The sequence below is a fragment of the Hemiscyllium ocellatum genome, chromosome 29, assembly GCF_020745735.1.
Source record: "Hemiscyllium ocellatum isolate sHemOce1 chromosome 29, sHemOce1.pat.X.cur, whole genome shotgun sequence".
Taxonomy (NCBI): Eukaryota; Metazoa; Chordata; class Chondrichthyes; order Orectolobiformes; family Hemiscylliidae; genus Hemiscyllium; species Hemiscyllium ocellatum.
The window spans coordinates 56,090,859-56,117,881 of record NC_083429.1 but is presented as its reverse complement, the minus strand read 5'-3'; the positions used below and the strand labels follow the sequence as shown (position 1 = coordinate 56,117,881).

The window sequence follows — 27,023 nt, the reverse complement described above, 5'->3', positions numbered from 1 at the left end:
AGAAATCCCTAACCCCTGACTCATATTTTGGAGACTAGGGTTCAAAGCCCAACACAGCAGATGGTGACATTTGAATCCAAACATAGAACGTAGAAGTGTACAGAACAGGAACGGGCCCTTTAGTGCACAATGTCGTGCCAAACATAATGCCTAATTAAACTAATCCCAGCTGCCTGCCTTGCTCCATGTCCCTGTAGTCCTTGCATATTCATGTGCTTATGTAAAAGTCTCTTAAACACCCCTATTGATCTGCCTCCAACATCATCTCCGGCAGTGCGTTCCAGCCTCCTCACATCTCCTTTGAATTTACCCCCTCTCACCTTAAATGCATTCCCCTTGTGTGAGACATTTCAATTCTGGGAAAAATGATTCTGACCATCAAGCCCTATCTATGCATTTCATAATTTTATAGACCTCTATCAAGTCTCTCCCCAGCCTCTGCTGCGCCAGAGAAAACAACCACAACTCCACCAATCTTTGTATTATCTCCACTATTCACCCTATCCATGCACCTCATGATTTTATAATCATCTATAAAGTCATCCACCATCCTCTGACATTCAGAGAAATTAGCTGAAAATGTGTTGCTGGAAAAGCGCAGCAGGTCAGGCAGAAGGGCTGAAGAAGGGCTTATGCCCGAAACATCGAATTTCCTGTTCCTTGGATGCTGCCTGACCTGCTGCGCTTTTCCAGCAACACATTTTCAGCTCTGATCTCCAGCATCTGCAGACCTCACTTTCGCCTCTTCAGAGAAAATGGCCCCAGTCTCATCATCCTCTCCCTGTAGCTCCAAAACCTCCAACACTGGCAATATCCTTCTAAATCTTTTCTGAACCCTTTCACAACATCCTTCTTATAGCAGGGAGACCAGAATTGCACGCCATATTCCAAACGTGGCCTCACCAATTTCCTGTACGTGACGTTCTAATTCCTATACTCAGTGCTCTGACCAATGAAGGAAAGTAGACCAGACTTATTCTTTGCTATCCTATCATTACCCTAATCTTAGGAAAACTCGAAAGTTCACAATATTTGATGGACTGAATTAAAGAGTGCAAACCAACAGCCCAAGCATGTGGCTTTCCTTTGTAGTGTTTGAATAAAATACTGTTCGTTGGCCTACTTGTGGCAGAGTGGTAATGTCCCTAACTTCTGGTCTGGGAGGTCTGGGTCCAAGTCCCGCCTACTCCAGATGTGAGTAAAAAGATCCCTGAACAGGATGATTGGAAAAATAGGTAAATTAAAAAGAAAATATATATATATTGTTCTTATTTATCAGTACCAGTTCGACAAAATGCTGTCTGCCTGACCCCCCGAAGCATATTTGGAAGAGAAACGTCCAGTCTTTTGATTGATGATCGCCAGTGGCTGGGTTAATGACCTTCCCCAGTTTGTGGCACTCCATAGTTAATTACAACATTGAAAAGGCATCTGGATGGGTACATGAATAGGAAAGGTTTAGAGGGATGTGGGTCAAATGCTGGCAAATGGGATTAGATTAGGTTAGGATAATTCTAATCTATCTAGGATATCTGGTCGGCATGGACAAGTTGGGTCAAAAGGTCTGTTTCTGTGCTGTACGTCTCTATGACTCTATGTGTCCTGGGTCATATATTCCATTCACCTGTCTCAGACACATGCTCATACACGTAAGGAGGTTGTTTGAAGGGACATGAAATGCACTGTGACAGGTTTGCTGAGTTTATCGATCAGCTCTCTCACCTCTTCCTTCAACACTCTCCAAGGTGAATGGTCCCAGTTACTCCAATCTATCTTTGGGAACTGAAGTCTAACTCTCGTAAACCAGTCTCCGGCTTCCTTCATAAAGGGTTATGACCAGAACTGGGCTCAGCCCTCCAGCCAAGGATCAGACAGTGTGTTTTTTTTTAAAGTCCATCTTCCTTTTGTCCTGTCCACCTTGAATTATAAAGCCATGACTCCCTTAGGCCTCAAAATGATTCAATGCAAAGGATAAAATGTACTTCACACCAACATGTAGTTGATGGACTGATTGGCCATCAGTTATTGGGACTCAGTGCTGGTCACAACTGCAACGCACGGTCACAACTGGGCGGCATGGTGGTTAGCACTGCTGCCTCACAGCGCCAGAGACCCGGGTTCAATTCCCGACTCAGGCGACTGACTGTGTGGAGTTTGCACGTTCTCCCTGTGTCTGTGTGGGTTTCCTCTGGGTGCTCCGGTTTCCTCCCACAGTCCAAAGATGTGCGGGTCAGGTGAATTGGCCATGCTAAATTGCCCGTAGTGTTAGGTAAGGGGTAAATGTAGGGGTAGGGGTGGTTTGCGCTTCGGCGGGTCGGTGTGGACTTGTTGGGCCGAAGGGCCTGTTTCCACACTGTAATCTAATCTAAATCTAAAACAAACAATATGTCAATCTGTTTTTTCTCACTTGAGCGTGTAACGGTTAATGGCTCTATCACAAACTGAGACGGACTAAATGATAACAACAGAAGTGTTCAAAGAGTGAGTTCTGTGAAAGTCGAACTGATTTCCTGGACCAATGTGGATTGAGATTTTGGAAAAGGACATCACAGACACAAAGAGGGTATAGAAGGAGGGGAAATCTGGAAGCGAATGGTTTTTTTAATCATTCAATAAAAGCAAGATCCAATAGATGCTAAAATCTGCAGTAAAATCAGGAAATGCTGGAGATATTCAGAAGCATGTTTGGACAGAGAGAACCAGAGTTAATATTTCGAGTTTGGGATCAGTCTTTCTCAGAATCTTTGGAAATAAGAGTCATATTGAATTTGAAACATTAATTCTGTTTCAAAGTCCACAAATGCCGTTGACTTTCCCCAGTGCTTCTTGCTACCATTTCAGGGTTTTACAATCCAAGGTTCAGTCTTGACCTTTCAATTCCAAATTTCTAGTTCTCAAATAGCAACAGTGAGATTTGAACTCACATGCTCTTGAATATTAGAACCAGGACACTCCCATGGTCTGAATGGAGGAACAAGACTGTCATTTCTGCAAAATTAAAAATCACACAACATCAGATTATAGTCCAACAGGTTTAACTGGAAGCACTAGCTTTCGGAACGCTGCTCCTTCATCAGGTGGTTGTGCAGTATAAGATGAAATTAAACCTGTTGTACTATAGCCTGGTGTTGTGTGATTTTTAACTTTGTACACCCCACATTTCTGCAGTCAGTCTGCCACTCACTTCACAGAGCAAGTGTCAAGTTCCACTATTCCAAGTTCCATTGGTGTGTAGTAATATCTCTGAACTGATTAATTAGAAAATATCTCAAGTTCTTATAGTTACCTTTGTTCTGTGCATTGGACTGCGCCATTCAGTTCATCAACTACATGAGACAGTTTCTGTCTCACATACCCCATGTAGAAACTCCCTGACTCCACTGGACAATTCTGTTTTCCTCATATCAGTTTCTCATTAAATACATTGTCACAACTGTTCCATGAAGAATTTGTAATTAGAAAATATTGGACAGACAGGATACAAAATTTCTCCACAAATTTCTGGTACAATCTACCTGGGTGTTAACTATTCATTTGCCAAATTTGCATTGTGCTCTGGAACGAACACACAATAATCTTTGAGAACAGGAGACCCAACACTTAGTGAACCAGGAGAGAAAGTGCAGTTACCCAACAGGAGAGAAAGATTTTTCACAATCTCCAGACAGCCCAAGGTGTTCTACAATTAATGAAATGGAGTCACTGCAGTTAAAAAGGAAATTTCAGTTTAAAAAATCATTAAAGAATATTTAAAAGTAGCAAACACTTCAACATCTGAGATAATCTGATTAGAGAAAGGTTAAACATTCACTTTTAAGTGAAAAGATAGCAGCAAAGGGGATTAACCTTTTCCCTCCTGGCGATGGTAATAATAACGAGCTTAACATTTCTGAAGGCGGGTAAAGGTGCCCGCTCGATGACTGCGAGTAGGTCGAGTTTCTAAACTGGGTGAGCAGTGTTTGATATTATCTTAATCACTGAGTGAACTGCTCTGGTTAGTGACGATCCCCATCACTCGCTAGAAGCAGGAAGAGGCAGCAACACCCCGATCCTTGCTGATTGGCTTGGAATAAAACATCTATTTAATATTTATTTGGTTAGTATCCAGTGTTTATTTAGTATATGTAAATGGTCAATTGTATTCCCAAGTTAAATGCCAATAAGATATTGACAAGACAACCAATCAATATACAGTACCTCTTCTCATGCAGAATCATTAGTTGTTTCCTTCAAAATTTGTTATTCTTGCATTATGTCATGACATGGAAATGACAGACAGTTTGTCCCTTTGTTCAGCAATGCTCCAGCTCTGTCAATGGAAACAGCTGTTTATTCCTGTTTAAGTCCTTTCATGATTATCGATCATTCCAAAGTATTTTACAGCAAATGGAGAATGATTGCAAATGATTCTTATAACCTGTTTGAATGTTGTCGTTTGACCGATAAATACTGAACAGGGCATCAGATACACTGGATCCCCAATTTCTTCAACAAATTGCTGTAGGATCATTCACACCAACGAAAGGAAACAGAAACAGCTTCAGTTTCAACTCTCGTCCTAAAGGCAACATCTCAGGGAGGGGGTGGCCTCATCACTTCACAACTAAACTAAACTACTAATCCAGAAACCCAGATAATGGTCGAGGGGCCTGGGATATATCACAGCCACATGTGAGGTGCTACATTTTGGAAAGGCAAAGCAGGACAGTATGTTTACACTTAACAGAAAGGTCCTGGGGAGTGTTGCTGAACAAAGAGGCCTTGGGGTACAGGTTTATAGCTCCTTGAAAGTAGAGTTACAGATAGACGGGACAATGAAGAAGGCGTTTGGTTTGCTTTCCTTTATTGGTCATTGCATTGAGTACAGGAGTTGGGAGGTTATGTTATGGCTGTACAGGACATTGGTTAGGCCATTGTTGGAATATTGCGTGCAATTCTAGTCTCCCTGTTATAGGAAGGATGTTGTGAAACTTGAAAGGGTTCAGAAAAGATTTACAAGGATGTTGCCAGGGTTGGAGGGTTTGAGCTATAGGGAGAGACTGAACAGGCTGGGGCTGTAACGCTGAGTGTCAGAGGGTGATGGATGACGTTATGGAAGTGTATAAAATCATGAGGTGCATGGATAGGGTGAATAGTCAAGGTCTTTTCCCAAAGGTAGGGGAGTCCAGAACTAGAGGGCAGAGGTTTAGGGTGAGAGGGGAAAATTTAAAAGGGACCTGAGGGGCACTTTCTTCACAGAGGGTGGTACGTGTATGGAATGAGCTGCCAGAGGAAGTGGTGGAGGCTGGTACAATTACAACATTTAAAAGGCATCTGGATGGGGACATGAATAGGAAGGGTTTGGAGGGATATGGGCCGGGTGCTGGCAAATGGGACTAGATTAATTTCGGATATCTGGTCGGCATGGATGAGTTGGACTGAAGGGTCTATTTTTGTGGTGAACATCTCCAGGTTTCCTAGAATAAATGATGCTCTAACCCAATGGCTGACCCCCCGACAGTGCGGCGCTCCCTCAGCACTGACCCTCCGACAGTGTGGCACTCCTTCAGCACTGACCCTGCGACAATGCGATACTCCCTCAGTACTGACCCTTCCACAGTGTGGCACTCCCTCAGCACTGACCCACCAACAGTGCGGCACTCCCTCAACACTGACCCTCCGACAGTGCGGCACTCCCTCAGCACTGACCCTCTGACAGTGTGGCACTCCCTCAGCACTGACCCTCTGACAGTGCAGCACTCTCTCAGCACTGACACTCCGACAGTGCAGCACTTCCTCAGCACTGACCCTCCGACAGCGTGGCACTCCCTCAGTCCTGACCCTCCGACAGTGTGCCACTCCCTCAGCACTGACCCTCTGACAGCGCAGCACTCCCTTAGTACTGACCCTCCGACAGTGCGGCACTCCCTCAGTACTGACCCTCTGACAGCGCAACACTCCCTTAGTACTGACCCTCCCACAGTGCGGCACTCCCTCAGCACTGACCCTCCGACAGTGCGGCATTCCCTCAGCACTGACCCTCCGACAGTGCGGCACTCCCTCAGCACTGGCCCTCCGACAGTGCGGCACTCCCTCAGCACTGACTCTCTGCCAGTGCGGCACTCCCTCAGCACTGACCCTCTGACAGTGCGGCACCCCCTCAGCACTGACCCTCCGACAGTGTGGCACACCCGCAGCACTGGCCCTCTGACAGTGCGGCACTCGCGCAGCACTGACCCTCCGACAGTGCAGCACTCCCTCAGCACTGGCCATCCGACAGTGTGGCATTCCCTCAGCACTGACCCTCTGACAGTGCAGCGCTTCCTCAGCACTGACCCTCTGACAGTGTGGCACACCCTCAGCACTGACCCTCCGACAGTGTGGCATTCCCTCAGCACTGACCCCCTGACAGTGCAGCATTCCCTCAGCACTGACCCTCCAACAGTGCAGCACACCCGCAGCACTGACCCTCCGACAGTGCGGCGCTCACTCAGTGCGGCACTCCCTCAGCACTAACCCTTTGACAGTGCGGCACTCCCTCAGCTCTGTCCCTTCGACAGTGCGGCTCTCCCTCAGTGCTGACCCTCTGACAGTGCGGCATTCCCTTAGTACTGACCCTCCAACAGTGCGGCTCTCCCTCAGTGCTGACCCTCTGACAGTGCGGCACTCCGTCAGCACTGACCTCCGACAGTGCGGCACTCCCTCAGCACTGACCCTCCGACAGTGCTGCACTCCCTCAGCTCTGACCCTCTGACAGTGCGGCTCTCCCTCAGCACTGACCCTACGATAGTGCGGCACTCCCTCAGGACTGACCCCCCGACAGTGTGGCACTCCGTCAGTACTGAACCTCCGACAGTGCGCCACTCCCTCAACGCTGACCCTCCGACAGTGCGTGCTCCCTCAGCGCTGACGCTCCGACAGTGTGGCACGCCATTAGTACTGACCCTCCGCCAGTGCGGCACTCCCTCAGCACTGACCCTCCGACAGAGTGGCACTCCCTCAGCATTGACCCTCCGACAGTGTGGCACTCCCTCAGCACTGGACCTCCGACAGTGTGATACTCCCTCAGCACTGACCCTTCGACAGTGCAGCACTCCCTCAGTACTGACCCTCCGACAGTGCGACACTCCCTCAGTACTGACCCTCCGACAGTGTGGCACTCCCTCAGTACTGATGCCCTGACGTGCCCACTATTCGTTGGACTGAGTCAGTAAAATCTCAGGGTATGGCTGAGACTGAGAAACTGACCCCCTCTCCAGTGCCGTGTATGACTAACTTGTCAGAAGGGCAATATTTGGGATCTTCCTGGCCCTGTTTCCACACCTCCACAACTGATACTGCCACTCAGAACAGAGTTCCTGATTGGTCTGTGCTGGAGGTGACTCTCAGCACCTGGTGCCCTGATTCTTCTCTTCATTTTATTGACGTTGCACTGACTCCCCGAGTGGATGGGATGTTTGTTGGTGCTTCTGGAGCGGTTTACCTCCCACACAGTCAGGCGTGTCTCGATTCTCACTGAACAGCTTCCTGTTTGAACAGAGATCACTCGTTCCTCACTGACTCGATGCAGTGTTTGCTCATTTCTCAGAGAGGTTCTTATCAAACTTCTGCTAATGCTGGAGATAGGAATTAAAACAGAAAGTGCTGGAGGTACACAGTTGGTTTACCAGCATCTGTAGAGAGAAAACGAGCTTTAATGTTTCAAGTCCAATGTTCAGTTCTGAAGAGTACCAGACTGGAAACATTAACTGATTCTCTCTCTCTACAGATGCTGCTCGACCTGCTGTGATTCTCCAGCATGACATGTGTTCATTAAGTGACCTTCACCTTAGAAGCCAATGTTTCAGTGACCAAGTGTCAGAAACTGACCATTCAGAAAGATGCCAGTCTGTTTTCTAACACAGCCGGATACTCAGGAATCTAACCGAGATTTCGCTGGTGTAAAATATCTTCAGTGTTTTATGTTATGATTTTAGATTATTTGTGAACAGTTAATGAAATCCGAGGCAACAGGAGCAAATCCCACATTATTTATTGCAGTGAAGGCGAAATCTACAACTTTACAAAATAACTGCAGCAAATCCATGACAAAGCAGCATAAAATATAAAAGTAGGAAGTGTGGATGGAAATCCACTGCCGGCCTGATCAAATTTAGAAAAACTGACACATAAGAGGATAAACACCACAGGAAAAGACATCAGGCAATTTCAGATCAACTGCTTGTCACACACCTGACTGTGAACACATCCCCACATGGTGTCGTCCATTGACTTTCCAGGAGCGGGAACCATATCAGATGGGTGTGTATCGGGAGGTGCTTTAATGGATGGGTGTATAACCAGTGTTCAATATAACTATTCAGCCTATCAGCATTATTTTTGTACAGAAAGTATAATCATTAAATTGTGGATTTAAAGCAGAGATGAGGAGCAATTATGGGTCATGAACCTGTAAATTCACGATGAGACTGTGGTAGGTGCTGGGACATTGAGTAAATTTAAGAAGGAGATAGATTTTTAAGCAGTATTGGGTTAAAGGGTTATGGAGAATGGGCAGGAAAGTGAAGTCGAGGGTAAGATGAGATCAGCCAATAATTGCATTGAAAGGTGGAAAAGGGTCAAGAGGCCGAATGGCCTCCTGCCTCTCCTAGTGCTTCTGTTCTAACTGGAGAATGAGCAAGGATCTCTGTTTTCAATGAGATGCCCTAATGTTTACTTTTCCCAAAATTGTCCAGGATGATTGCTGGGTTTGTTCCTCATCCCTCTTCAGTATTTTTTATTCTTTATGGGACCTGACCACCGTCCTGTGTGTTTTACTGGCCATTGGTCTGCCCCGTGTGGAATCGATAGAATAATCTTCACTGATTGCCCGTTTCGATCCCGGCCTGCTCCTGTCCAGGGGAGGGAGGGAGGGAGGGGGAGTTGGGACCTGGGCTATAGGACTTTGGCACAAAAACCATTCTCTCCCAGCCAATGGATTTATGGTTTAAACTAAATGGATTGTTTAAATCCACATGTTCCTCAGCATTTTAAAAGGCCCCAAAAATACAAAATAACTTTTCAAAGTAAAGCTTAGAAACATTCACACCTATTTCAAATCTAATGCTGACTTTGCTTTTGCATACTTCCTGTGCAGCTGTAATCTTGAATGCCTCACTCTGTCTAAGCATCCTATGATTAGATTAGATTAGATTCTCTACAGTGTGGAAACAAGCCCTTCGGCCCAGCAAATCCACACTGCCCTTCCGAAGAGAAACGCAACCAAACAGAAATTTGAGGGTTCATACATTAGGTTTACCTTACATGAGGATCAATGGTCAGTAGAACATCGTGGGCTGAAGGGCCTGTTCTGTGCTGTACTGTTCTATGTTCTAAACCCATTTCCCTACCCTATATTTACCCCTAAAACAGTGGGCAATTTAACACGGCCAACTCACCTGTCCTGCACATCTTTGGATTGTGGGATGAAACCGGAGCACCCGGAGCAAACCCACACAGACACGACGAGAACGTGCAAACTCCAGACAGACAGTTGCCGGAGACGGGAATCAAACCCGGGTCCCTGGCGCTGTGGGACAGCAGTGCTAACCGCTGAGCCAACGTGCCATCATATGATCTCTATGTCCTTGTTTGTTATGATCTGCCTGTACTTACTGCAAACAAAGCTTTTCACTGTACTTAGGTACATGTGACTATAATAAATCAAATCAAATCCTAAATGCTGGTAGAGATGGATTAATGCTTATACCAGAAGGAAGTACATATGAGTCATTAGCATGGAAAAGCATCGCCCCACTTCAGAAAGCTGCCTCTCAGCCCATGGAACTAAGTCAATAAAGAGCAGACAGTGTTTATAAAGCAATTAAAAACCAGCACTCAATACAGAAAATCAAAATCCCCAACTGGTCTAGAAAATGAGATGCATCCTTATTGATGAAAAACACACATATCATTAAGAGTATTATATCTTGCATTCATCGGGTCAGAATCACAAGAATTCCAAATCCCAAAGGGAACAACAATTTATACTGCATGAGGAGAGGGTGCTGAACACTTGGCAAATTAACTCAGCTTGACTGAAACAGTGCCACAGAAAATGCACCAGAGAACGACTGTCCCATCCTTTTGTGTAATTTTAAAAAGTTGCAAAATCTGAACAAAATGTCTTTGCCTGCAAATGTCAGATCACTGTGCGTGAATAGCTGCAGCTTCCAGCATGTATATATGAGTTACAATGTGACCCTTCGATTGGCTGTTAGTATAATTCTTGGCACACTCCAGACTGTCCAGCAAGTGCTATCCTAATGCAGAATCAGAGCTAACTTGTGCATTACCTTTGGTTGGTCAAGGCATTGCCAGGGTTGATGTGCAAGCCAATCAGCATCTTTTCCTCATCAATATTAATAGGTGTTCCCTTTGGGATTTAGTATTCCTGTAATTCTGTCCTGATGAGTGTAAGGCAAGAAACTCCAACAGCACCACTCTGTTTTAAGCAAGGCCCAGGTTCCACCAAGTCAAGCGACTAAAAGCATCTGGGGGAAAACTGGAACCAGGACCTGAGCTGCAATTTGGAGTAGAATCATTTCCCCCAAAGGCCACCCTCTCTAATCTCCCCCACAATCACTCCTCTCCCAGAACTTTACTCCAGTCCCTTGCCAAAGCATTCTATTCTCAAAACATACCGAGTGAATAAATGGAATGAGATATCACTGACAGAGAAACCCGAAGTATTTGTTACTCCACAAAATGCTCACAAAAGCTCACTTGTTCATTGCTGATGTTGTGCTAAATGACAGCAGTTAACAGGGATAAGACTGTGAGTTGAACCAGTCATTGGAATTGCATTGACCTTATATCGACTCATCAACAACCACCAAAGGTCAGACAAACATTATCAAATAACAGAGAAGCAGTGAGCCAGGTGGTAGATGTTGCTGCCATGTTCAAAGTCTGTTGTGTCAGTCTCAGGAGAGCGGGTTATATTTTCTGTCGTGGGGAGAGTTGGCTGTATTCACAGCTTCCCCTTCGTGTCCCAAGATCCTGACAAAATAGAGAAGGACAGTGTTACCATTCAGAATTCAATGATAAATGCGAAAGAGTATTTACTGCCTACACCACACTTCCTCACTGAGGTATAGCCACAGCTTTACACATCACTTCCTTCACAATCAGCCCATGTTTCTCAACAACACAGCTCATGCCCTCCCCAGCCAGTTCTCTGTCACAGGGACCATGCTACATCCTCCAAACCAGCAGAGAGATACTGTGCAGGAAGATCAGCCCAGGTCAATCTCTTGTTCTGAAGGGTCATTGGACCCAAAGTATTTCTCTCCACAGACCTGCTGAGGTTCTCCAGCTATGTCTGTGTTTGTTTCAGTCTCTTATTGCCGTGGAAGAAGACACTGCAGTTACCTGGGAACAGTCCTTTCATAACATTAGAGCCCATTGGCTGTATTCACCTGGCCCATTAATTCAAGGCTTGACTGCTTTCCATAGGAAGTGCTCATTAATTTTGGAAGGGTTTAAATGTTCACTTGATTTCCACATGGAAACATGATTTGGGTCCTCCACTTTGACAGAAGCGATCCATTAGCATTGCCCATCAGGCTTCACAGTGACTTTGTTTGTTTCGTGTCTCCATCAGGAACTTGTTATTTGGACAATAATTTGCGATTTGTATCGACTGACCTCACCATCACTAGATGACGGTGTCTCTGGCACAGCCTTTGTGTTCTCACCTAATGGTCAGGTTAGGGAGGAGCAGTCGGTAACAGACAGACCATGTGTTCCACACCTGATGCCAGCTAGTTATCAAAACCTGACTTTATTAATCGCCATGGCAACTGGTGCTAACACAGCCAGTGGAAGAGCAGCCATTAGTTGATCCCATTGACACTGGGTCTGGGTAAATCCTGCAGCCTTTACCATCAACTGCTTCTCAAATTGGATTAGCATGTTGTGGCAGTCTGGGTGCTGATGGAGTTGGAGGATTTAATTAAAAACAAAACTCAAACTATTTGGGATGGAGACAATTTGAGACGTTCACAGACAATACTGGAAATGAGATGCTACACTTTAACAGGACAGCATGGTAGCTCACTGCTGCCTCACAGCACCAGGGACCCAGGTTTGACTCCACCCTCGGGCAACTGGAGTTTATACCTTCTCCCACTGTCTCCCAGGGTTTCCTCTCACAGTCCAAACAGATGCAAGTTAGATGAATGGGGGGGGGGGGGATGTACTTTGGAGGGTCAGTGCAGACTTGATGGGCCAAATGGCCTCCTTCTTCACTGTTGGAATTCTATGATTGTAACAATCTAATTCAAGTGTTTGATTTATAGATTGAAACTATTCCTGTCCTTACCTGATAAAGGTCATTATGATCATAAGGAACAAGGTTTTGCTTCTCAGACTCTAAGAGAAAAATATAAAAGTGAGAAACATGCACCAGTCTGTGACTGAAACACACTCCAACTTTGCACTTCCTGCCAATTCTTAAAGATTCTGATGTTTCAGGGTCAAGGTCAGGGGCAACTCACTGTCAAATAAACCATGAAATAAATGACCTTTTTCTCAAAGCAACTGTGTTACAGAACAAGTGGAATTAACTTCAGGTTCAACTTGATCAGGAAGTCTGACTGGTGAGGCCTCACATCCCTCAGGGAAGGAGGGACTGGCCTTGTGAAGGCCACTGAACACAGCCAGGCATGTATCTGCACAAACTAAATTCCTATTCCTGACCAGTTTGGGACAGGTAAGTGGGTGATCTAATCAAGATGGTTAAAAAGAACTTGATGGGGCAGGGAGAAGAGAGAGAGAGAGACAGAGAGAGAGAGATCACTCAGGGGTGATGTCAGGAAACACTACTCCACACAAAGGACATGAATCAGAAATTCTGGCCCATGTGCTGGGTGAGGGGTAACTGAGGTTTGTGAGACTGAGATGGATACCTTTATATTGAGTAAGCAAATTGAGGGGATGGAGCAAATGGGGTGAATAGATTGAATTAACTTTATTTTGGATTAGTGGTGCTGGAAGAGCACAGCAGGTCAGGCAGCATCCGAGGAGCAGGAAAATCGACGTTTCAGGCAAAAGCCCTTCATCAGGAATAAAGGCAGAGAGCCTGAAGGGTGGAGGAGGGTGGGGGTGGGGAGAAAGTAGCATAGAGTACAATAGGTGAGTGGAGGAGGGGATGAAGGTGATAGGTCAGGGAGGAGGGTGAAGTGGATAGGTGGAAAAGAAGATAGGCAGGTAGGACAAGTCATGGGGACAGTGCTGAGCTGGAAGTTTGGAACTAGGGTGAGGTGGGGAAAGGGGAAATGAGGAAACTATTGAAGTCCACATTGATGCCCTGGGGTTGAAGTGTTCCGAGGCAGAAGATGAGGCGTTCTTCCTCCAGGCGTCTGGTGGTGAGGGAGCGGCGGTGAAGGAGGCCCAGGACCTCCATGTCCTCGGCAGAGTGGGAGGGGGAGTTGAAATGTTGGGCCACAGGGCGGTGTGGTTGATTGGTGCGGGTGTCCCGGAGATGTTCCCTAAAGCGCTCTGCTAAGAGGCGTCCAGTCTCCCCAATGTAGAGGAGACCGCATCGGGAGCAACGGATACAATAAATGACATTAGTGGATGTGCAGGTAAAACTTAGATGGATGTGGATGACTCCTTTAGGGCCTTGGATGGAGGTGAGGGAGGATGTGTGGGCACAGGTTTTACAGTTCCTGTGGTGGCATGGGAAGGTGCCAGGATGGGAGGGTGGATTGTAGGGAGGCGTGGACCTAACCAGGTAGTCACGGAGGGAATGGTCTTTGCGGCAGGCGGAAAGGGGTGGGGAGGAAAATATATCCCTGGTGATGGGGTCTTTTTGGAGGTGACGGAAATGTCGGCGGATGATTTGGTTTATGCGAAGGTTGGTAGGGTGGAAGGTGAGCACCAGGGGCGTTCTGTCCTTGTTACAGTTGGAGGGGTGGGGTCTGAGGGCGGAGGTGCGGGATGTGGACAAGATGCATTGGAGGGCACCTTTAACCACGTGAGAAGGGAAATTGCAGTCTCTAAAGAAGGAGGCCATCTGGTGTGTTCTGTGGTGGAACTGGTCCTCCTGGGAGCAGATACGGCGGAGACGAAGGAATTGGGAATACGGGATGGCATTTTTGCAAGAGGTAGGGTGGGAAGAGGGTGGGTAGCTGTGGGAGTCGGTGGGTTTGCAAAAAATGTCAGTGTCAAGTCAGTCATCATTAATGGAGATGGAGAGGTCCAGGAAGGGGAGGGAGGAGTCAGAGATGGTTCAGGTAAATTTAAGGTCAGGGTGGAATGTGTTGGTGAAGTTGATGAATTGCTCAACCTCCTCGCGGGAGCACGAGGTGGCGCCAATGCAGTCATCAATGTAGCGGAGGAAGAGGTGGGGAGTGGTGCCGGTGTAATTACGGAAGATGGACTATTCTACATAGCCAACAAAGAGACAGGCATAGCTGGGGCCCATACGTGTGCCCATGGCTACCCCTTTGGTCTGGAGGAAGTGGGAGGATTCAAAGGAGAAATTGTTAAGGGTGAGGACCAGTTCGGCCAAACGAATGAGAGTGTCGGTGGAAGGGTACTGTTGGGGACGTCTGGAGAGGAAAAAACGGAGGGCTTGGAGGCCCTGGTCATGGCGGATGGAGGTGTAGAGGGATTGGATATCCATGGTGAAGATGAGGCGTTGTGGACCGGGGAAATGGAAGTCTTGGAGGAGGTGAAGAGCGTGGGTGGTGTCTCGAACGTATGTGGGGAGTTCCTGGACTAGGGGGGATAGGACAGTGTCGAGGTAGGTAGAGATGAGTTCAGTGGGGCAGGAGCATGCTGAGACAATGGGTCGGCCGGAGTGGTCAGGCTTGTGGATCTTGGGAAGGAGGTAGAACCGGGCAGTGCGGGGTTCCCGGACTATGATGTTGGAAGCTGTGGGTGGGAGATCTCCTGAGGTGATGAGGTTCTGTATGGTCTGGGAGATGATGGTTTGGTGATGGGGGGTGGGGGGGTGGGGTCATTGTCGAGAGTTGTTACATGTCCTCACATGAGTACAGTGAAAAGTTTATAAGGTGCCACTTACAGTACTGAGGAACAAAGCAGAAAAATAAGGAAAACAAAGTTATAAAGTTAAACATTACAGTCCTTCTTATTAATAAGTGGAAAAACAAAGAAACAACCACAGTCTGCAAGTGCCTGGCCATGCTGGGCTCACACTGGCCATGCAGGGCACACACTGGCCATGCTGGGCTCACACTGGCCATGCTGGGCTCACACTGGCCATGTCGGGCTCACACTGGCCATACTGGGCTCACACTGGCCATACTGGGCTCACACTCCTCACGAGGGTTTGACCTCTCCCACCACTGCCCCCAGCTGCCTGCTCTCAAATGGATTTCTGATATCAATCTGACATCACCTAAATGAATGATCCAACAGGGTTGAGGGGCTGAATGGTCTCCTGCTGTTACTGTACAATAGAAGGGTGGACTGAAAAATAAAATCATCCAATTGACAAACAGCTTTTTTAAAAAAAGCTAGAATCTGATGATTTCTTGCAGTCCACCAGACGTCACATTGCTGACAGCTATAGACCAAGCAGCCAAAATGGAAAACCAGCTGGTTTTAAATCATTGAAAAGTGCTCATGGTTTAGCTTTTCAGGGTTAACACGGTGGTCAAAATATTGAGGTATAGAAACTTTATCACGTTCCTAATTATTTCAAGAAAGCGAAAGAGAGAGTGACTTGCCACTGTTGAGGTTAACTTTCTTTTAATTCCCTAAGGATTTGAAACAGAAATGACAGCCAGAACAGGTTGCTTGGCATCAATACAGGTAGCGTACCCACCTCTAACCTCACCAAAACCCTAGCTGGGCTGTTTTCCCAAAGTCACTTGACTCTGTGTTCAGCAGATGGCTCACAGCTAATTGTTCAGTAATAAAACCTTGTCTACTCCAGAAAGTTTTTCACATAAATGTGTATCCAAACACGAGTTCAAATGAGCTAAATAGCCTCCTGATCTTATGTAAGAGGTTTGAGGGGCTTAGTGGCCTTATCTTGTTCCTGTGTAATAATCTCCGGAAGGTTGAATGGCCTCCTTCTGTACGTGTGTAACAGTCTTATGAGGAGCTGAATGGCCTCTTCCTTTTCCTATGTTCCAGGTTCAATGGACAGAATGGCTTCCAGTTCCAGTTTGCTTTGTAAAGGTGGGATCGAGGTGTGGGTGGGTGTGGGTGGGTGCGGGTGGGTGTGGTTGCGTGTTGGGAGAGGTGTGTGGGTGGGGGTTTGTGTGATGTTGGATTCTATCCAATTGAGAGAATCTGGATTCCGTTGCCCACTGTGCAGTTTTGTCAATCCCAGTGTGACAGGAGGGAGTTACTGAGGTTTCACTCAGTAATGCAGCCAGGTCTCCCATTCCTGATCACCATGAACAGACTCTTTGGGGAAGATAATCAGATCTGTGTCTGAGTGGATTCTTGTCACTATGGACTGAAGTGTCAATGTCTTCAGTACAGGATTGAGGGAAATTAGAATAATTAATAACAAGATCGTACCATTGGAAACTTTGTCCTTGTTGGAAGAAACCACACAGTAAACAGCCAGAGCGATCAAGATGGTGGCAATGACGTCCCCAACCACAATCCCTGAGATGGTACCGGGCTCCAACTCCACACAGTTCCTACAAACTGAAATCAAACAGGCAGCACATATCAACCTTACTCCTCTGGTTAGTTTTGTCTGGGGGAGTAATCAGCTCCAGGATTCAAACAATTCTCTCCAACTATTTAATTCCCAAATCCATTTGAAACTGAGGCTTGGACCTTCACAACAGGAGCCTCTCCCTTCCTCACAGAAATGGCCGTTCCCGCACTCACCACCCCCTCCCCAACCCAATCCCCTTTTATGGGGAGTGGAAATGAGGGGCAGATTACATTTCACAGAGGAAACTGTCTCAACTTGTGTCTGAAATAGGGAAGTTGGATGTGAAAGGAGATCAAGTCAGAATGTTCTGGAATCATTTTGATAGCCAGTGTATGACTTGAAGAGGTGAGGTATCCTATTGGATATGGTCCTGGGTCAGCTTTGGGATTGTTATAAATCAGCACAAATGTGTGTAGACAGTGCACAGTACCAGGATAGCGTAGTTAAACACAACTTTGACAAGTGGTAAAGGGAACTGTCAAGGCATCTAAAACTTCTGTCTTTAAATATTTGGAACATACTTTATAAAATGTTTATAAAATGTTTATGATTGTTGTTTCATTCCTTTGACATTACAGAGGGGATTATTTGGTGAGTGTTGTGACTGACCTCACAACCTTCCATTATCCATAGGATGCCTATCATTTCACAGTTTGATTGACTTTCCACTTAAGAAAGTCTATAACTTTATGGGCAGCACGGTGGCCCAGTGGTTAGCACTGCTGCTTCAAGCACCAGGGACCCAAGTTTGATCCCACCCTCTGGTAACTGTGTGGAGTTTGCACATTCTCCCCATGTCTGCGTGGGTTTCCTCCCACAATCCAAAGATGTGCAGGTTGTGAAGTGGCCATGCTAAGTTGCCCATAATGTAGGTTATTAGTCAGGCGTAAATATTGGGGAGGGGAATGGGTCTGGGTGGGTTACTCTTTGGAGGGTCAGTGTGGACTTGTTGGGCTGAAGGGCCCGTTTTGATACTATAGGCATTCCAATTCTAACTATAAATTCCAAATGTTGGAGAAACTCAGCAGGTCTGGCAGCATCTGTGGACAGAGAAAAAAATTCAGGTTTTGTGGCTGGTGTGACTCTTCACAGAATCAGATTTAGTTTTGTTTCTCTCACCGTAGATGTTGCCAGACCTGTGGAGTTTCTCCAACACTTTCTGTGCTTGCTCCAGATTTCCAACATCCACAGCAAATCGCTTTTATATAAATTCCAAAAATTGTTTTTGTAAGAGATTAGGCAGTCAGACTATATTTGTTGTAATTAAGGATTATGTGGGTGAAGAAGGGTAAATGTTGTGAATGGGTTTCCATAAATTAATGCTTTTTTAATGAAGACTGCAATAGACATTTGGAACTTCAGCTTTGGTTATTTGCAGTCTTCCCAGGGTGGATAATGCTGAGTTGGTGTAACCAGGGTAAATGTGATAGGTGGGTGGGTGAGTGGGTAAATGGGTGAGTGGGTAAATGGGCTGTTCTGAGGAGGTATTGGGGCTGTAAAGGTGCATGGAGGCTTTGAAGGGCTACAGGGGAGTGGGGCACAAGGCAATTGGCATCAATGGGTCACAGAGAATGTGTGGGAGGGGAGCGTGTGCGGGAGGGGTGACTGATTGCCAGTTAATAGTTAAAGTGAGGTACAGTGGTGGACTCTGCAGACACTTTTCATTCAGCTGAGACCGACATGTGGCAGCCTCCCCCTTTCATTCAGCAACCCCCACACCCCACAACTAAAACCCCAAGCCTCTCCTCCCCTGCAGCCAATGGTTTGTGGAGTCAGGAACCCCTTCATTCTGGGCAATGGTCTCCAGGTGTGGTGATGTAGTCAGTGTGACACCGTGATAAAACAGCACCCCTCACACCTCTTCAAAACACAGCTCAGAAAAAATAACATACAACTTACGTCGAACAAACACAAAAGCTGAAGAACTTGCATGATCATCTGCACAGCTGTATTCTCCGGTATCACTGTCTGACAGCGGCGAGAGTCCGACACTCCCATCGTCCGCCACCTGATCGTACACTAACCCATCCTTTCGCCAGTCTTTACCATGTGCACATTTCAAAGTGATTCCATTTGTCTGCTCCTCGATCACTGGGAAACAAAGCACAGCTCCTGAGCAACACAGAGATCCTGAATCTCAGCTCAAGGTCCAGGTTAAATGTGAGGAGGAGGAAAGGTTAAGAAAGAAAAGGAGGGAACCTCGATGGTTTGCTGTCATTTGGCATTGATTATGGCACTTGTCAAGTTCCTCTGAGGCTGGGAGTCCAAACCCTGAGTCATAGAACATTACAGCGCAGTACAGGCCCTTCGGCCCTCGATGTTGTGCCGACCTGTCATACCAATCTGAAGCCCATCTAACCTACACTATTCCACGTACATCTATTTGCTTGTCCAATGATGACTTAAATGTACTTAAACTTGTCGAATCTGCTACCGTTGCAGGCAAAGCATTCCATACCCTTACTACTCTCTGAGTAAAGAAACTACCTCTGACATCTGTCTTATACCTATCTCCCCTCAATTTAAAGCTATGCCCCCTCGTGTTTGCCATCACCATACTTGGAAAAAGGCTCTCCCTGTCCACCTTATCTAACTCTCTGATTATCTTATATGTCTCTATTAAGTCACCTCTCAACCTTCTTCTCTCCAACAAAAACAGCCTCAAGTTCCTCAGCCTTTCCTCGTAAGACCTGCCCTCCATACCAGGCAACATCCTAGTAAATCTCCTCTGCACCCTTTCCAAAGCTTCCACATCCATCTTATAATGTGGTGACCAGAACTGTACACAATACTCCAAGTGCGGCTGCACCAGACTTTTGTACAGCTGCAGCATAACCTCATGGTTCCGGAACTCGATCCCTCTATTAATAAAAGCTAAAACACTGTATGCCTTCTTAACAACCCTGTCAACCTGGGTGGCAACTTTCAAGGATCTGTGTACATGGACACCGAGATCTCTCTGCTCATCTACATTACCAAGAATCTTACCATTAGCCCAGTACTTTGCATTCTGGTTACTCCAACCAAAGTGAATTACCTCACACTTGCCCGCATTAAACTCCATTTGCCACCTCTTAGCCCAGCTCTGCAGCTTATCTATGTGTCTCTGTAACCTACAACATCCTTCGTCACTATCCACAACTCCACCGACCTTAGTGTCATACGCAAATTCACTAACCCACCCTTCTACGCCCTCATCCAAGTCATTTCTAAAAATGACGAACAGCAGTGGACCCAACACCGACTCTTGCAGTACGGAACTAGTAACTGGACTCCAGGATGAACATTTCCCATCAACCACCACCCTCTGTCTTCTTTCATCAAGGCAATTACTGATCCAAACTGCTATATCTCCCACAATCCCATGTCTCTGCATTTTGTATAATAGCCTACTGTGGGGAACCTTATTGAATGCCTTGCTGAAATCCATATACACCACATCAACCAGTTTGCTCTCATCTACCTGTTTGGCCACCTTCTCAAAGAACTCAATAAGGTTTGTGAGGCACGACCTACAGAGAGGCACACAGAGGTGATGATTGAATAATCAGGGAAATTATCGTTAATGTCCCACTGCTTCCCCAAATCCCTGGGCCCTGCCTGCATTACTCAGACTAACTGATAACCATCTTTACATCCTAGAATTTTCAAAAGGAAATTGAAATGTCCAGGGAGGTTGGGGGGAATTTAAACTCAGCTTTTTAAAAAAATATTCATGTATGGGACACGGGTGTGGCTGACTGGGGGGAGGGGGGGGGGTGGCGGTTCAGTGATGGACAGGCAAAGTACAGCGAAACTAAACAATAGTTAATGGCCAGACTTCCTCATCTATATCCAAACCTTCAGATTTCACATTTCATCAACTTTTCAAATCCTCACACAAAATAAAAATAGCAAAAGGTTGCTTACCGAGTGATCCTTGAGAAACCCCTGGATTAAAAAGAAAATCAGGCATTAGATTTGTAAATGCTTTCAGTTGAGGTTTAAATTTTTAAAACGTAAGACACCTCTGATGACTGTTTATAGACGTGCTGATGGAATGATAAAATCAGGAGAGACTACAGATTTCACAGAATCTCAGCAGGAGCCAATTCCCACACCTTCTGCCCAATGTGACAGCTCCTTGGTAAGGTTCTCACCACCAAAACTGCTGCTTTCTCTGCCTTTTTACTTCTTATTCAGCAAAGTTAAAGTGAATGTTAAGAAGTCTTTATAAACTGCACCATTCTGCGATAAATCTTCATGAGGTTGGGCTGAGGTTTAGGAAAGAAACAAAGGATCATGTTTGAGTAAAAAACAACTCTCCACCAAAGATTAAATCATCACCTGGGCTGAAATGTTTAAAAAATCATTAAAAGCAACTGTGATAAACTAATCACAATTTTTATTAGACAATGTTTTAGAAGCGGGCACTTTAAGTTTGATACAAGTTTATTAGATGCTCTGCTCGAAGTCTTGGTCAATTTTATTGTTCATTATCAATTAGATCATCTTCCAGTATTTATCCATCCAACGTCATTATTACATTGTGTGAATCTGGTAGCAAAACAATGAAAGGTTTATTCACAAAGAGACATCCCAGGAATACAACTGTCAACAAAATGCACGTTATGGAACATGCAGAATTCAGTGATGAATTAATTTTAAATCCTCTGCAATCCAGTAGTCATTGAGTGAGCAGATGCAATGGTCTGAAGCACAAACTCAAAAAGGGCCTCTACTTCAGTCACTGAAGATTATCTAAGTCTGTCCTTGTCTTGTTAAAAATACACCAGCAACCATGGCCAACACAACACTATGCCTTCCCCAAACCCATAATAAGGCACAGGCAGAAAATACAGCTGCTGTAAATATTATCTCCATCTCATTAAAGACAATTACAATTAATAGACATCAAACACAACCAAAGGTCAGAGGTCAGTGGTTTACAGCATCCACCCATCTACAGACATGACCCACTAACAATTACTGAGCGTCACTTCCCCCACGTGGGTACAGCATTGAAAAGGAATGGCTGAACAAAACTTAATCTGAGCACGTATACACTACAACAGAGTCACAACAAGACACAACCATTAGGAAATGGCACAGACTGTCTGCTAGAAATTCATATACCTTTGCAAACAAAGAACAGGTCACCCTGTTGGAGACAGTGACAAAGGGCTGAATGTGTCTCAGGGGAAATGACTGCAAGTTGCTGCAGTTACCATCTACGATTGAGCAAAACCCTGGAGGGCTTCTCACCTCCAATCGCACGAACCAATCAAACTGACTTTTCAATACAATTTTTTTTAGCTAAATCTTAGGTGAAAATATTTGAAGGAAAACAATTCTTAAACCCCAACATAGTCCAGGAAATTCATTTGGAATTTCTAGAGAATCCAGTTCAATCCTGGATAAATGCAAAATCCTGCTAATGCTTGAAATCAGAAAATAGGAAGTGCTGGAGAAACTCAGCGGATCTGGGATCATCCGTGAGAGAAACAGTCTTATATGACTCGAGTTTGGATCGAGGATTCTGGAGTTAGTTAAGGCAGAGACTGATGGTAGTTGCTGAAACAGCTGACCCTGCAGAGTGGAGTTTCACAGAATTCACACTGAAATGATGTTTCCACCGATCTCCCGGACGCAGTCTTGCGTTTGTACTTCGAACACTGACGGCACACTTTCTTACGGCCCTGAATTTTCACCAGATTGTGTACACTCGGATTACGGAAGATCACTGGGTATCTGGTGTCTGACGATGATGACAATCTGCCTTTCCTACTGGCTCCTGCTGAATAATCACCTCGCAACAGTTTGGCAAGGCTTGTTCTGAAGTTGAGGTGATCATAGCGACTTGGAAGTGGAGGGTCATGAGATGACTTTTTGAAAATCAGCCAAGCATTCACGATGGTGATGTTCATTAAATACCACAAAACACACCTCCACCATTTTTTCGAAGGACGGCCCACCGGGTAGTAGCTTCTCATTTGATCAGAAAGGTCAACCCCTCCCATATATTTATTGTACTCAACTACAGCTTGAGGTTTGAGTGTCCCAGCAGACTCAACCATTGTGGCACTTTGATTTGTTGAGAGTGTTGCTACTTGTCTTTTGTCTTTCCAAATGGTTAATAATAGACAGCCTTTCTGAAAGAAGCAAGTAGCTCCCTGTTTGGTTAGTTGGATTTTCCTGGCCACTGAGGGGAGTCCTTTGCGGTTCAGGTGAATGGTGGAACATGCTCTCGTGTCATGGAGCTGTAGATATTGCAGGAGGGCAGGGCTACTGAAAAACCGATCAAAGTAAATGTGGTGATTGCGGTGAAGGTACGGTTGGCACAGCTCAGTCACCACGTCATGGCCCAGGCTGTGCCCTGATGACATCCGCCGCCGTCCAGTGTAGATGTCAAAGTTCAGGCAGTAACCACTTGCTGCCTCACACAACATCCAGACTTTCAGGCCCCACTTTGTGGGCTTGGCAGGAGAATACTGTTTGAAATACAGCCTCCCTTTGTAAGCGACCATCCCCTCGTCCGCACTGAGCTCACAGCTCGGCAGGTAACTTTGACCAAAGTGGCTGCGCACTGTCTCCATCAGAGTCCGCACTTTGAATATCGGGTCGTGGTCGGGGTGGGATTTCTCGAGTGCCCCCATGTTGTCCCGCAAATGCAGATATCGGTTCACTTTCCAAAACCTATCCCTGGACATAGCCGAGGCGATCCAGGGGCAGCGTAGGGCAGTGTCCTGGCTCCAATACAGGGAGATGCGAGGCAGCTGCTTGATGCCCATCATTATGTTGATAGCCAGGAAAGCTTTGATTTCACGGGAATCAGTGGGAATCCAGGAGGAATCCTGTTTGCCATCTCGGGCCTGGCATTGAACTGCGTAACGGTTGGTCTCCTGGGCGATGGTATCAAACACACTGTCAGGCCAGAGTAAAGTGAAGTAATCGAGGGGGTCAGCTGTGCTGGCAAGCTGATGCTGAGGACCTGTCCTCTCTGTGAAGGTTGGGACCTGAATCTTTGTAACTGCTTCGGTCCAATCTCCATCGTGCTGTCCCTCAGCCTCACTCCCATTCACTGAGGGCTGCCTCTGAGCCACAGAGTCCCCAAATACATCCTCATCGCTCTCAGATCCCATTGGGATGCAACTGGGCACCTGTAAAACCTTCCCCAAGCCCCAAACCGTCTCCTTCACTGACTCAACAACAATGGGCTGTGGAAAACAAGAATGTACAATCGAATGTTAGTTGTACCTTTTCAATATCCCCACATTCCTCCTTTGACTAGTGATAAATATTTTTTATGGAATCACTTTTTTGTTGGGAGTTGGTGCCACTCAATCCCAGATTCCACATGGAAAAAAATCCACACGTCACTATCTGGAAAATGTCAATTGTTTCCTCGTGACATTGTTCAGTTGAATCTGTTAGAACCTGAATTCAGCTGGAAGCTGGGAGGGACGAGGTAGATGGAGACTTCAAACCTTCTCTCTGGCCGTCTCTTGCCCCCCCAAGGGTGCCCATGGAGCCTGTTCTTTAGCCTGGGCCATCATACCCTCCATACCCACTCTCCTTTCAGCCTTTACAGCTTCCAATCCTTCCTCGTGTCCAGTTTTCAAATTACCACAAACTGGTAAGACCCAAAATCCTTTCCTTCCCCCCTCAGGCTGACAAAAATTGTTCAGTTTTACTCAAGATTCCACAGACGCTCCACATCCCACTGGCCAAGTGAACAGGAAATGGAGTGGGATTGTGTGGGAAATGGGATTGCAGGAGCAATGGGGTCAGTCAGGGGATGGTACTACATCAGGACTGGGGTTTGGGGAGTGGGGTGGGGGGAGTAGGGAGTGGGGAGTGGAGAGTGGTGGGGTGGTGGGGTGGTGGGGTGAGTGGGGTGAGTGGGGACTGGGAAGTGGGGTGAGTGGGGAGTGGGGATGGGGGAGTGGGGACTGGGGTGTGGTGGGGTGAGTGGGGACAGGGTTGGGGGGAGTGGGGACTGGGGTGGGGAGATAGTGGGGATGGGGTGGGGGAATGGGGAGTGGGGACTAGGGAGAGGGGAGTGGGGACAGGGTTGGGGGGAGTGGGGACTGGGGTGGGGAGATAGTGGGGATGGGTTGGGGGTAATAGGGAGTTGGGGCTGAGGGTGAGGGTAGTGGGGATGGGGGGAATGGTGCTTAGCCCGGTGTCAGTGACACCCCGACAGCAGTTTCAATTTCCCCCTTTGCAGAAACATCTTCAGTTCCACCTCCGCCTGGTGTGTGGGCGGGCACCGGGCGGGCGGCCGGCTTCAGGAGCGCGCACGGGCTCGGGGACGCGGCCGGAGCCGCAGTGCGCGTGGTGGGGCGGCGTGGGGCGCGTGCGCGGGGAAAGGGTTAGGAGTTTGGGGCCGAGTTGGCGCAGTCCCTGAAGTGAAACTCCTGAAAACTTGAGAAGGATTTGAATTCCTGCTTTTTTTATATTTATTTAAACTTTAAATGTTGGATGTGACCAACATCTAGAACCTCAGTAACCTGCTGAAAACCCGCTAAACTGCAAAACACTTGGCAACAACTTTAACCCAATTTGGAAAGTGATGGATTTATCATTTTCAGAATCTCATACAGATTTTAATCAAGTCCTTGCTTTAATTTAGTGTAAAATATTATTATTGAGGGCGGTTTGCAGCCTGTGGCTGGGATGGGCAGTAACTGGGAGTTTACAGCATTAATATCCAACAAGGGTTCGATTTCCAGCAAATCGTTTCATTTATTTCTCAAAGTTGAGAACCGTCATTTCCCTGGGATTGAAATGGTCTCTAATGTTAAATCCCAGGCTGCAGAATATTCCAGAACCCAACACTCAGGATCTAACCCCAACCTCAAACTCCAGGCATTCTCTGTAGAAAATGTTTACCCCCGTTCATCAAACAAAATGTGAGAGATACAAATGCGGGACTTTGCAAACTCCGCAGCGCCTGGGTTTAGTTTCTACAAAGTGGCGGTATTTATTTAATCCCAATCGGAATTTATACTTTTTTTTTAAAACACAAATAATTCGGCCCTTCGCCTATTTCATTCTAACCATTTCAGGGCAGAATGGACTGCGACGTATTTTGCTAAATAATTAAAAAATTGTAACTTTTCGGGTGTTATTTTCCTCAGCGCTATCGCTACTGTATTGAAGCCAATAACACGAAAGAAACGGCGCAATTTGGCACATTTTAACGAAAGAATGTAAAACCCATCGCTGAGAGATATTTGACTCACCGAATAACTGCAGAGCCACAAATGTGGCCGTGATCAGGAGAATGGGACACTTCATCTTCGGAACACTTTTGGGGGAAATTTAAAATAAAAAAAAGATGTTAGTTTATTTTATTTTTCAAAAGCTGAAACTATCTTCAATTGAGGAGGGCAGGTGAATTTAGGTTAAAAACACAGACTGACGCGATTTTTCCGTTGGGTTGAGAACGAGCTCTGAGACAGAGAAACAGGAAAGAGTGGTTACACTGATCCTCATCTCTCTCTCCAGCGTCACAGCCCCCACTCAGAACCGCAGGCTGTTTCTCTGCGGGGTACAGGGCTCTGCTTAACCCCCACAAACTACATTTTTAATCTATAAGGAGTTGACATAAAGTATAGAGTCTTACCAACAAAAAAACAGAAATAGCTGGAGAAACTCTGCAGGTCTGGCAGAGAAACAGTGACTCTGCTTTCTTCCCGCAGACGCTGCTGGACCTGCTGAGTTTCTCCAGCTATTTTTGTGTTTGATTCAGATTTCGAGCATCCGCAGTTCCTTGCTTTATTTTAGTATAGACTCCCTACAGTGTGGAAATAGGCCATTCGGCCCAACAACTCCATGCTGACCCTCCAAAGATTAACCCAACCAGAGCTATTCCCCTACTCTATCACTTTATATTTTCCTCTAACTAATTGATCACTGGATTATTTAACACGGACCGGAGCCTGTGGTGGGCAATGACTGGGAGCTGCTGAATTTACAGCAGGAACCCCCAGCATGGGTTAGAGAGAACGTTGTCCTGTTAAATGAGTTTTTAAAATGCCTCGCCTTTTTAACATTGTTCCTTGGGGAGTGCTGACAGTGAAACATTCAAACAGCAAAAACACAGCCTCTGGGGCCTCCTACTGACCAGGGCTGGAACTGCAGCGTCACACACTTCCTTCATTCCCTCTTATTTCCCACAGAATAATCCAACAGAGTCAGTGAAATGAAACTACACTCATCTGTTACATCAGCCATTGACTCATTCACTTACCACAGTGACAGCATTTTGCAGGTACTGTAACTGGTTATAGAGTCCGGATGAAGGGCTTTTGCCCGAAACGTCGATTTTCCTGCTCCTCGGATGCTGCCTGAATTGCTGTGCTCT

The 27,023-nt window shown here is 46.3% G+C and overlaps 1 protein-coding gene across 5 annotated transcripts in view; it reads right to left on the bottom strand.

Annotated features, from left to right (window-relative positions):
- LOC132829609 (T-cell surface glycoprotein CD3 delta chain-like) overlaps positions 1–26,361 on the bottom strand; it is a 72,236-nt gene extending 45,875 nt beyond the window's left edge. For 2 of the 5 annotated variants that reach the window (XM_060846891.1, XM_060846890.1), the window contains exon 1: positions 25,900–26,065. In XM_060846891.1, coding sequence (XP_060702874.1) covers positions 25,900–25,954 — 55 coding nt within the window. In that variant the 5' untranslated portion in view covers positions 25,955–26,065. The other 3 variants (XM_060846888.1, XM_060846889.1, XM_060846887.1) reach the window with 3 other exon arrangements.
- Between the last annotated feature and the right edge of the window lie 662 nt (positions 26,362–27,023).